Here is a 12,445-nt window from a genome sequence, read left to right on the forward strand (position 1 = left end):
TCTTTTTTTCCAATAAAGGTATCAGACAGGGCTGCATTTTGTAACCCTTTCTTTTTAACACAAATATCCTAGAGAAGAACTGATACTAAGACCTAAAGATCTCACAAGGATTGGGGACTGCCCAGATGAAGTGGTCCTTTTAGCACGTACTGTAAATGGGTTTCAGCTGTTTTGGGACCTTCTTTAAAGATTTCATGAGGGAATTAAACTTGAAAATTAACCACGTGAAGTCATATACTATGATTTGCGTGCCTAAAAAGACCCTTTATCGCTTCACAGCATTGCAGGGACTTCTATTACTGTAGTCCAGATTTTTAACCACCTTTGGATAATATTCTCTTCTGGTTTAAAATGGGAAAAAACTTCTGACCCCGAGTAGGCAGGATGGAGGGGCAATAGAGGCTATATTCTGTTTTTAAAAGAAATTAGACCATAAACTGATTCAGGAGTTAATCGCCCAGTATAAAACAAAATGCGTCCCTTTGGGAACATATGGGGCAGAAGTTTGGGGTCACATCTCGCCTAGTATATTACAAACTATTGGGAATACGTTTCTCTGTAGACTGTTGGCTACACCACGGAGTACAGTCAGTTTGGTCTCCCTTTGGAATCTGGCCTCCCTTTTCTTGAATATGTTGTTTTATCCACCCTCTGCTCCTGTGGATGAAAATTTAGACCTTCCCGTTTTGTTCATTTTCCAAAAAGAACTAGAACAAGCAAATGCCATTTCCAAGTTGTCCTACGTTAAAAAATCTTTCTTGGACCTAGAACACCCTCATTTTTTTCTCTCTCCAAATGATCTCATTGGTGGTGCAAAAGGTGGTGAAAACTGCCTTCTACCAATTGAGAATGGAGATGAGACTTCGTAATCAACCTTCTTCAGTTACAGTATTGAACTATTTAGCTCTTAAACAAGCGATGGGAATCGAATGCTATCTCCTTTGGGGGGACCAACATAGAACAAAAGTTCTATCTTACCCGTTTTAGATTAGCTATGGTCCACTTCTTGGTAGCGCACTGTAGGAGAGTAGGGTCTGCTTTCCTATGGTCACCCCAATTTTTGCTTTTTGCTTCACTGGTTTTCGACTTAATGTGGCTGTGGGCCTGCTAATCAGACCCACAGCCTGCTGTTCTCTCTCTAAATTAACATCCATGTACTTTAGGTACATAACCAATTGGACATTGGGTCACCTTATCAGCCCATGTACAGTGTACTATAGGTACCCAGGGCATAGGTGCATCCAAGGCCTACCAGGGGCTGCAGCATATCTTTTAGCCAGCCAGGCTATCTTTTGGATAGCCTGGCTGGCTATCCAAACTGACACAACTGGCTGATCACTCAGCTGGGGCATGGTGGTGTAATCACCCCTTGCTTAGATATAGTATACCTATATCTAAACCTATATCTGGACACATATACACCTATAAGTCACTCCTATGGCAGGCCTTATCAAGATTCAAGATTCAAAAATACTTTATTCGGTTAAAAAAGAAGAATAACCATAAAAGTAGCATGAAAAGTACAATTTACAAGGGGTCAAGTAAACATTTTTTAAAATCACAAAGAAAAAGAAAACACCAAAATTAGGCACATATGTACAACATAGAAAATTAATCCATTTGAATTGATTTACGACACTTAAAAACTGATTTTAAAAATTCAGCAAGTGAGGCTACCATAAAAACAGTTTCCATTTTCTGGCACTCTAAAAACGCTAGGCGACATCTATATACATTTAAATCTTTAAGGATAGGGATGATGAGTTTCCTTCGGAAGAAAGTATAAAATTTACAGAAAAATAATATATGTATATCGGATTGTGGGGATACATCATCACATGGACAAAGACATAGGTCCTTCGACCAACAATTCATCACAGGGAAAGACAATGTCCTGAAAACAATATTAAATCTAAACCGGGTCAAAAGGAAACGTTCATGGTTGGACATATACAATGATAAATATGGCTGTAATTTCTCTCCACATAAAATAATATCCTGATGGGCAGAAACAGTCTTTTTTCTCGCCTCCTCTAAATATCTTTTTTCCCTGAGGTACGACATACACAGATTTTTCAGATCTCTTCTAGATATGTATGCCATTGATTGTGGGTCCTCAAAGTATTGGGGGCAACTTAATTCTTCAAGAAAGTTTCTGACGTAGCAAATCCATTTAAAATCATTGATATTGTCCAATGCTAAGATATCCTTTAAAATAGCCCGGTTAACCACACATTCATCATTTGTCCAAACCCTATGCCAAAGAAGGATTGGCTGAATTTTGATAGTTTCAGTAACATAAGGTACTCCCAATTCAGCATGGCATATCATCGTTGCAGTACTTTCGGGCACGGACAGAATGTGACGTAGGAACTTATTTTCCATAGTTTGAATTGAGCTAATATTTGAGTAACCCCACAATCCTGCACCGTAGGTAACTACAGATACACAAGTCGCATTGTAAACAGTTAAAATCTCCTTTATGGGTTTTTTTCCTAATTTTTCATAAAGCATTTTAGGGCCATAATAGTTTTGGAAAATAACAAAGATCTAGCGTGAATGGCATTAGTCCATGAGCCACTTTCATGAAACAATATCCCCAGATATGGGAAGGTGGGGGTCCTTTCTAAGGGATTGGAATTTATAAAAATTGGCTTCAGATGCTTGCTTGTTCTTGACCCACAATACATAGACAGAGTTTTAGAACAATTAATTTTCAAATCTAAACCAAGCATGAAACTGTTAAAAGATGTGACCAAAGTTTGTAAAGCCATTGGGGTGCGTGCCATCAAAACAGCATCATCAGCGTACATCAGGGCAGGGACAGGCCTACCTCCCACCATAGGCATGTCCCTGCCCTCCTGCACGAGGTGCTTCTCCATTCCGTTTATATATAACAAAAATAAAAAAAGGGGCTAAAACGCACCCTTGGCGCACACCCCGACCAATTCCGAATTGTCTACTACTTTCACCGTTTTTCCCATATCTGACACTTGCGGTGGCCCCGGAATATAGATCTCTCAGAAAGCATATAATAGCATTGTCTACCCCTAGTTCGGCCATAATTGACCACAGTTTATTATGTGACACACAGTCAAAAGCTGATGATAAATCAACAAATGTGAGGTATAGACGTTGTTTTTTAACCTTTATATACTTCTGTTGCAAGGTGAACAGATTCAATCCTTGCTCTATGGTCCCTAAACCCTTTTGGAACCCAAATTGAAAATCACTTAACACCCCATTATCTTCAGCCCAGCTTTGCAATTTAGCTAAAACCACTCTCCCCAAAATTTTTATGGAAGAGTCCAATAGGGAAATTGGCCTATAGCAAGTACAACTTAGCCTGTCCCCTTTCTTAAAAATTGGGACTATGACCGATGTAAACCAAGTAGGAATTGGGCTATTTGCCAAAGCAACATTAAAAAGCTGGACTAGCAGTGGCCCCCATAATTCGATGTTAGCCTTATAGAGGTCAGCTGGTATGCCGTCTGGTCCAGCCGCCTTACCCCCCTTAGTCGCCTTCAAGCTCGCAATAACTTCAGGAAGGGTTACAACCAGGGTTTTGGATGTATCTAAATTTAGCAGCACTGCGTCCTGGCCTGTGTCAGGGGTTGGTTCCACAACCCTATAGAGGGAGGAAAAAAGAGCCACCCACTCATCTTCTGAAACGGCGATTTCCATGCGTGCTTTTTGTTCGTATAGGAGGGGGGTGTTAATGACCTTCCAAAAAGCAGCCGGATCCTTTGATTGTGACGCCGCACATAAGTTGTCCCATGCCTCCCTTTTTATCGAGGCCTTCCTGTCCTTCAATGCTATATTATAATCCCTCCTTGCATTTCTAATTAGGATTACATCCCGTGGTCTTTTGTGAATTGCATGTCTAAGCTTTGTTAGGGCTTTAGTGCACTTTTTATCAAACCATTTCCTATTGGACTTTAGGGAATTTTTCCTTGCAACCCACAGTGCTTCCTTAAGTGTGGTAGAGATGTGGCAGGCCTTATCAATCCTGGAGGCAGAGTGCTTGGTTTTATGTGCGATGGTGCTCTAGCATGAGCTGAGCCTGTCTACAGCTTTCGGGACCAACTCCCTTAGCTGTTCTGGGATATTGCCATACCATATACTCTTAAGTGCATTATAATCCTCGCGATTACTTGCTAACTTTGGCTTGGCTTTATCAAAACATGTTGTGTAAGGTGTTATACGCTTTGGAATACTACCCCCTCGCCAGTCCTGGCGACTGGGGTAGCATTCCACCCTTCTAGAGGGAGAACGCATGTTACTTTGCTTAAACGCGGTTAAATCTAACCAGAGCCCCAGCATCACAAAATGGATGGTGCTGCCACAGACACAAGTCTGGCCTCCTGCTGCTGACCGAAACTCCGGCAGGGGAGGCCTGGACAAATGGAATCCTGTCACAGGGAGGTGTTACACCACCCCAGACAGGAGATAGTGGATTGTAGCAGGGAGGGTTGAATGAAACTAGGCACTGCCTGGGGAGCACAAGGCGTCCCATGCATAGCCCAGTTCAAACCGGTGCTGGGGCACTCCAGCCCCAGCTCTGGCGCGAAACTGGACAAAGGGAAAGGGGTGTAACCACCCCCTTCCTGGGTTCCACCCATAGGAGGGACCTAGCAGGTGATCCAGCCCCTTGATTTGGAATAAAGGTAGGAGCTATGCCAATGCAACTTAGATCATCCTGACTGAAACTTTGAAACGAAACTCTGGACCCTTTGACATCCTACTCAACGTAGAAGACTGAAGAATCTCCCTTGTGGTCAAGGAGTGGCCACCTTGTGCTAGCAGGCACCATCAGCGCATTGAGACTTCCTTTGCCGTTGCTCCCGCCGGAGCTCGAACGACAGAGGCCGACAAGACCTGGACTCCCAGACTTCCAACAGCCCGATCCACAGTCCTAGCAAAGCTTAGACCTGTGGAGGCGGCATGAGACGTGGGACCGGCCATCTTGAAAAGTCGACGAAGTGCTTCCTGTGCAGCTCCCGAGGCTCCCTCGACGCTGTGCATTGGGGTTTGAGAAGCCCCAGCCCGAGCAGCCTGTGCGCCAAAGATCACCTCTCCACACTCTCTGAGTGCTGCGTGGGGCCCTTTTGCACTTTTCCTGCTCGACGCGTTGTCCGGACGCTTGCCCGTTGGCTAGTGGCCTCTGTGACGACGAATCACCGAAACTACACTGCTGGTCTGCTTGCTCCAGACTGGCCCCAGCTCCCCTGAAAAGGAGCCATCGATCTGACCTTCTCGGTCCGATTAAGAAGACATCTTCGATTCCAGCGTGGGTTGCATTTGCCAAGGCTTGGTGACTCCGAATCGAGTACAGACACCGCCAACAGCGAGAGCCTTCCTGGGACAGCCCCTGACTACCTTCTGGACGTCCTCGATCCTTCCTGGTCCACGTGGCAGCGGAGACAAACACCTCGACATCACCTGATCGCAACCCGACATCGCCTGGTTCCTTCCTGGTTCCTCGCTGGTCACTGGCTAGTGACCTGAACTCTGTCCCCTCTGCTTTCAGGTACTCTACATGTTCGATCCACCCTTGGATCCATCCGGACTCTTCTCTCCTGGCCGCCTGCAGCATCTTTATCTCCAGGCTCCATAGAACTCCACGACGAAACCCGACACACTTTGGCACCTATGCACCCGCTTCCTGTGGGTGAGGTAACAAGTTAACTCTGGTGCTCCCATAAGGGATTACACCTCTAGTGTCCTAGTTTAAAGTGGCTAAGTTCTAGTCCATTCGGAAGACTCCTAAACCTATAACTTTCTGATTTTTACGCACCATTGACTTGTATGGTAAACGCGGTTGCCTATAGACTCTGCACCCATATCCTGTGGGCCTCTCCCGACCTAACCTTCGTTAGTCCAGTGTAGGCCCAGCGATTCCCAAGGGCCTAGGCCTGTTCATTGTTCGTGACGTGGTTCTTATACCACTTTCTTAATATATGGTTTGAGTGGCCACCTGGCCTATCCATAATTGTGCAGCTTATTGTATGTTATACTGTGTTCTTTCTTTAACGCTTGTGCTTCTGTGCTCATAAAGACTATAGGGGATTATTCTAGAAATAAATACATATATTTTTATAATATATAACTTGTGTGGTGTCCTTTCATTTGGTATTAAAAGGATTGCATATGGTAAAACAGCTGGCTTCACATGCCCTCTGGAGTTTAGCCTAAGACTGCTTTGTCCATGCTACCCCTAGGATAGCTGGTCTATAAGGTTGACTTACAACCAATCACCATAAGGGTCGTTTGGACTGGTACAAGGTGCTCACTAGAATTAGTGGTCATCATATACCAGGCCAACTTCTCACACGCACCCTTAACAGGAATCATGGTGCTATAGTTTACCAATCTGTCCCTGTGATGGCATCTCAAAACAAACATTTGCCCACGTGTTATTTTGTGGTTTCAACATCCAACCTAGAAGGTCTTTTTTTATTTTCTTTATTTCAGGAGTATTTTATGGAGCATTTTTCATAAACAATAAAGAGCAAACAAAATAAAAATAAAAAAACAATAATAAAAGGGACCAGTCTGAGATATACATTTCTGTAGCGTACAGACCTGGGTGGTTGGTAACAGTTGATGAGCACAAGAAAAGCAACATATGATGTCTCGACGGGCCCTTAAGTGTAATGGTCTGACATATAATAAATGATAGGGGTAGCTAAAGAGAGAAGCAAGGGGTGCTAGTAGGTATAGAATCGGCCCGCTCTGTCTGTGGGTAACATCAAGGGGGCTCATAGAGCAATTAGTTTCAAGTGGAGTTATGTGCTCCGATCCCTCAAAGGAGTCATCGCCGGGTTTATGAAGGCGATGTTGTCAGGTCTAGTTACTCTCATGTTTGTGAACGTGCGAGAAGGGGAGATATACTGTAATGTAGAGGTGGATCTCCTGGTGGGCTTTCATGGTGGTTTACAGGTAGGAAAATAATTGTCAAGGGAGTTCCAGATCGGTGTGCTGCGTACAATCCACAGGGAATTTTGAAGTGAAATGTTATATGCTCCTCTCCGAAAGGAGACCCAGTTTAGCCAGGATCGGAAGGAGGTGACGGATGTGTTCTTCCAATTAGCTAAAATAGATTTGCATGCAGCAGTAACTAGGATATCAATTAGTAGACTGCATGAGATCGTATGTTTGGGTCTAAAAACCCCTGGAGTAGAGTTAAGAAAGTCCGCTCTAGAGGAACTTCACAGGTGGAATAGATAAAGCTAAACACAGAGTCCCAAAAAGGGGAGACTGTGCTACAATAGAAGAGGAGATGAGGGAGATCACCCATGGGATCATTGCACTTCCATCAAGCTGGTGACTCTCTAAGGAAGAGTTTGTGGAGGGTTGCAGGGGTCCAGAACGTCCTGTGTAATAACCAGAATTTCGTCTATGCAAGTGTAGGGGAGATTTTATATAAGACCACTGATCTCCATATCTGAAGTCAGGATTGTGGCGTAATCTTTTCAGTGGTCTTTTTTATGACCCATCCTGCAATCTTTTGATGCTGGATTTTATAGCACTTTTTTGTGTTGCCTTTTATGCTTATAGTCAGAATTATGCTATCTTGCCATCATTAGCTTTATATGTGGAACCTTAAAAATTAAGAAATCTCCAAGTTAAAAAGGCTCATTATAAATTGCAGCTTTTTAACTCTACAAGAATATTGCACTTTGATTATTGACCATTTGAACTTTATATTTTTTTTATGATGATTCTCTCTCTTAAGGACTTTTATTCGTTGTCCCTCTTTTTTTTTTAAACAAGTTTCTGTCTATGCGGTATGTTTCTATTATGGATTTATGCAGACCCAAGTAAAACTGATTAATAAAATATCTGACACTTAGCCGTCAAGACATCCTGGGCAACTAGGTGAATCCCTTATGTGTCCTCTTTATGGACAATTTGGAGGTTTTTATTTCCTTGATTTTGTCTTGGCCACAACGCACTTTATTATCAACCAATGTATTATAACAAATGTATTCTATACATTTTGTACTGTGCTCTGCATTCATCTCGTTTTACATTTTTTATTTTGTGATTCGTCTGAGAAGAATAAAGACGATTGACTGACTGTCCTGTAAAACATAAGCCAATGCACTGTATCCTCCCCACGTCCTAACTTATGGTTACATAATCATTCCTCTGGATTAGGTTCCAGTTTGTATCTGCCACAAAGAGAATTTTCAATTTCAACAAGTATACAGGTTTTATTGCTTATGAAATCGCCACTGAATAACTCTTTGACAAGTTTTTTTTAAATTAGTCTAAATAGATAACTATGTGCAATAGGATACAAACTTCCACAGGAACAATTCAAAACATACTAAAATCAAAGTCAATACATCTAAGCGAAATCTACTTGCTTTGTCAATTTTCTTTTTGCCATTTTTGCAACTTTTGTACAAGATGATAATTATAATTATATGGTAAGACCCATCATTGTATAGTAGAGTATGTTGTGTCATTGTATGCAGTATAGAATGATTGTATAGTACAGAATGGTATGGCGTGTCACTAAATAGTATAGTATGGTATGGCTTGTCGTTGGGTGGTATGGAATGGCTGGCCACTGTACGGTATGATATGATATGGCCTGTCATTGTATGGTATGGTATGTCATTGTATAGTATGGCCAGGGCCCCGGGAATTTTGTGATTCCATGGGTGCAGCGTTTCAAGCATAATTATGGATCTTCTGCATTTGCCCCATAATGCACAAACTGAAGGTATTAATAGGAAAATGTTTCCCGCTCAAATGGACCAAAAGTTACAAAAATCGCAGTGACATGCCGCACAGTTTAAGGCTGCATAGTGGAAGGCCCTACGCAAAGGTTGGTGATATATATTATTTTATTTGGATATTACATTGGTACTAATGGAGCCACAACAATGCCCAGAAAGTGTTAACATGGGAAAATGTCACAAAATGATGACATAATATCACAAAATGTGCTGCATTAGGTCGCAAAATGTGTTATGTTATGTTATCTGTGTCTTTTATGGCGCTCGGCTACTCCAAGGAGTGTCCCGGCGCTTTTATTTTTACCCTGTAACAGAGAACATAACGGGGCAAAAGAAAAAGAGACCAGAAATCAAAAAAGAGCAAATCTAGAGAGCAAAAAGCCAAGTTTTAAGGCCCTTCCTAAAAGCTAGCAGGTTGGAAGTGCTACGCAGTGACACGGGCAGAGTGTTCCACAGCTGTGGAGCCAGCAGCCTAAAAGACCGGCCCCCAATACGTGCCTTTTTTACCAGAGGGACCACGGCCAGGGACAAAGACTCGGATCTCAGGGATCGGGCCGGAAGGTAGAAAGCTAGCCTCTTTTGAAGATATTTCGCTCCAGATGCATAGAGAGCCTTATGAGCCAGCGTCAAGGCCTTAAAAACTATCCGTTTCCGGATAGGTAGCCAGTGAAGTGACTGCAGGAGGCCAGATGTTCTAGTTTGCCCGTGGAGGCCAAAAATGGCCCAAGCTGCCGAGTTCTGGACCACCTGCAGCCGTTGCAAAAGATACTCAGGCAGGCCGAGATAGAGGACATTGGCATAGTCCAATCTCGAGCCAATTAAGGCCTGAACCGTGATCTTCCTGTGATCTACCGGGAGCAGAGGAAGAAACTTGCGGAGCATCCTGAGGAGGCCAAAGCAAGTTCCCATAAGGCCCAGAATCTGGGATCTCAATGTCAGGCCGTTATCGATCTTCACCCCCAGATTCTTGGCTAGCTGGGAAGAACCTGTTGGAGGGAACATGTTAACAGGCCACCATTCCTGCCAATCTGGATCAGACGGATGTGCCTTTTCTTGCTGCATCATTTAGTGAACCCTGCCGTATAGTTTGATTCTTCAGTGCCACAAAATTCCAGTGGCCCTTGGTATGGCCTGTCATTGTATGGTATGGTATTGTATGGTTTGGTATGGCCTGTCATTGTATAGCATGGTATAATGTGGTCATCTTTGTTGCACATTAATCTATACGAGAGGTCAAACAAGCATAAAAAAAGCTTTACAACATAATGTTATTTTCACACTACAATGTTCTATCCAACCAGTAAACATGCAAACATAAACCAATATAATTAAAACCCTGTTTTTGGCATATAACATTTAATCATGCCCAGGACATCCTATAAACGATGAAACAGGTAACAAAAAGCACTTATACCAACTAAACAAGTGAATTATTTATAGCAAAGCCATTAAAGTATTTTGAAATAAATGTTAAAAGAAACGCCAACAACCCATTGGCGCCTGGTGTTGTTATATTTCACCAAAGAGGAGAATGGGAAAGGGTGAAGTGTAAAAAGAAACAAACATGGGTAAAAGCAACAGCAAAACCAGGAGCAAGACAACCTACAAACACACTCACTCATAGAAAGTGCAGCAAGTGGAAGCAAAAAACAGGCCACGACTGCAAGGGGAAACCTTGAGAGGGGACTCCAAAAAAGGAAGCAGTACTTGGTCAATGCTCCAGGGGCGAGGACACATAATCAGAAAGTGAAGCCAGCATGTGCAGACCAAACAGGAGACAGAAAATGAGATTTACAATGAAGCCAATAAATGGTACGGAATTGGTGGGCTGGGGCAGATTTACAAGGACTGGTGCATCCCTGCATATCAGCAGGGATGTGGCAGGTAAAATGCTTCACGTAATTCTACTCTTGCGGCACCACAGATGAGCCGCATTTACAATGTGGCATATCGTGGCGCAAGGATAAACAGATGCGTGACGCATCTGATGGCGTAAGGGTGGCGCATTGCTGGAGTTGTGTCGCAAGCGAGACGCAACTCCAGCAATGCTCTGGGGCTGCCCATACCCAACATGCTGCGTCACGCCTTATGCCTGCTTCAAGCAGGAGCAGGGTTTTGATGCAGCAGCGTCGGAAAAGTGACTCCGTGAAATCTTGCAGACTTCACGGCGTCACTTTTCCGAGGCTTTTTCCGACAGAACGCCCACCCTGCATACATTGTACCTGACGCAGGTTTAATGTGGGGCATGGCTTTACAACGTGACGCATCTCCCAGAAGCGTCACCTTGTAAATAAGGCGCAACATGGCGCATGGTTTACGAAGACACTGCGTCACAGAAGTGATGGAACAGCAGCATAAAAGTGTTGCAAGGGGCTTGTAAATCTGCCCCCCTGTATGTAAACAAAATCTCCCTGCCCTTCCCAACTGTCCCATAGCCCTCTACCCCAGCTCAATCTGTCCCCATCACCCTCTGCCCATTCTCACCCTGCCCGCCCTACCAACAAGCGCCCAGTGCCCTCCCCGGCGTATCCTCTCTGCTCTTGTGCCCCTCGGAGTCACTGCCGGCTCTGACCACTGCCCCTCCGGACCCCCCAACCCACTAGAATGCCCCCCCCAGACCTGGCCAGTGTAGTTCCGGGTTACCGCCTGTAATCCGTTTTCCATCCCGAGCACCTGCTGCCGGGCAACCAATCACCGGAAACGACCTCACTTCCGATTTACTGTCTCTGCGGGGGTTCCGCCCAGCCAGCCGAAGTACGGCCCAACCCAACATGGCGGTCGAGGAAGGTGCTGACATAGAGAAAGGACAAGTGAACGTACTACTAGAGCGCTAACTTCCTGAAAACAAAATAACAAAGGTGAGGCAGCCGTGGGCGCCATGTTGCTAACACCGTGGCTTGAACAACAAAAATACAAGCAATGTGTTGTTGATTTAGCTGTTTTTCTTTTTGCACGTGTGGATATTTCTGTTTCTACATTCCTTTTATTAACAAATTGCAAACCATAGCTGCCTAGTTGTGATGGCTTATGTGTGACGTTTCTATGTTTTAGTGTGCTTTAGTGTGACATTTCTTTATGCATGGGAATTCAAGTGACAGTTTATTGATCGCAGAAGGAAGCAGATATGTTCAATATCAGAAATGGCCTAAATAGTAATGCATAGCTCTGAATGCATAAACTAGGTTTCTCACCTAAGGGAACATTTCCTAGCTAGCAAGGAAGATTTAAATTCTCTTAAGGACACTGAGGCGAAGATTATGGTTTAATCTTCCTTTACTTTTCTCACAGCAGCCATCACAAAAAGCAACAGACACAACATATCCCATGTGAACTATGTAAAACCATAAACCGTGATCCCTTCAACTAATCAAAATATCCTCAAAACAGTATATTACCTGGCTTAATCGTCCGCTCGTCCTCTTTCTTTGTGCGAAAGGTAGCTGCCAAATATTGTCAAAAGATTATTATTGAATCTCATTGCATTAGCTGAAACAATAGAACACAATTAACCTGCCATCCATACTTAATAAGAATCAGATAAAAAACAAATTGAGAGAAATTGTAACAGTTAGAACTTAAGAATAATCAATCATATAATACAAGTACTTAAGAAAACATACTTAGGCTGACACCAGTCGTGATCCACTTCATAAACACAAGCACTTCGCAATGAAAAAGGATGTGATAATCTT

The 12,445-nt window shown here is 43.5% G+C and overlaps 1 protein-coding gene across 1 annotated transcript in view; it reads right to left on the bottom strand.

Annotated features, from left to right (window-relative positions):
* The window catches only part of FAM177A1 (family with sequence similarity 177 member A1), a 58,579-nt gene extending 47,121 nt beyond the window's left edge, over positions 1–11,458 (bottom strand). The window contains exon 1 of the mRNA XM_086936939.1: positions 11,373–11,458. Within this exon, the coding sequence (XP_086793065.1) occupies positions 11,373–11,417 (45 nt within the window). The 5' untranslated portion in view covers positions 11,418–11,458. The remainder of the gene's footprint in view (positions 1–11,372) is intronic.
* Between the last annotated feature and the right edge of the window lie 987 nt (positions 11,459–12,445).

The sequence above is a fragment of the Lissotriton vulgaris genome, chromosome 9, assembly GCF_964263255.1.
Source record: "Lissotriton vulgaris chromosome 9, aLisVul1.2, whole genome shotgun sequence".
Classification (NCBI taxonomy): Eukaryota; Metazoa; Chordata; class Amphibia; order Caudata; family Salamandridae; genus Lissotriton; species Lissotriton vulgaris.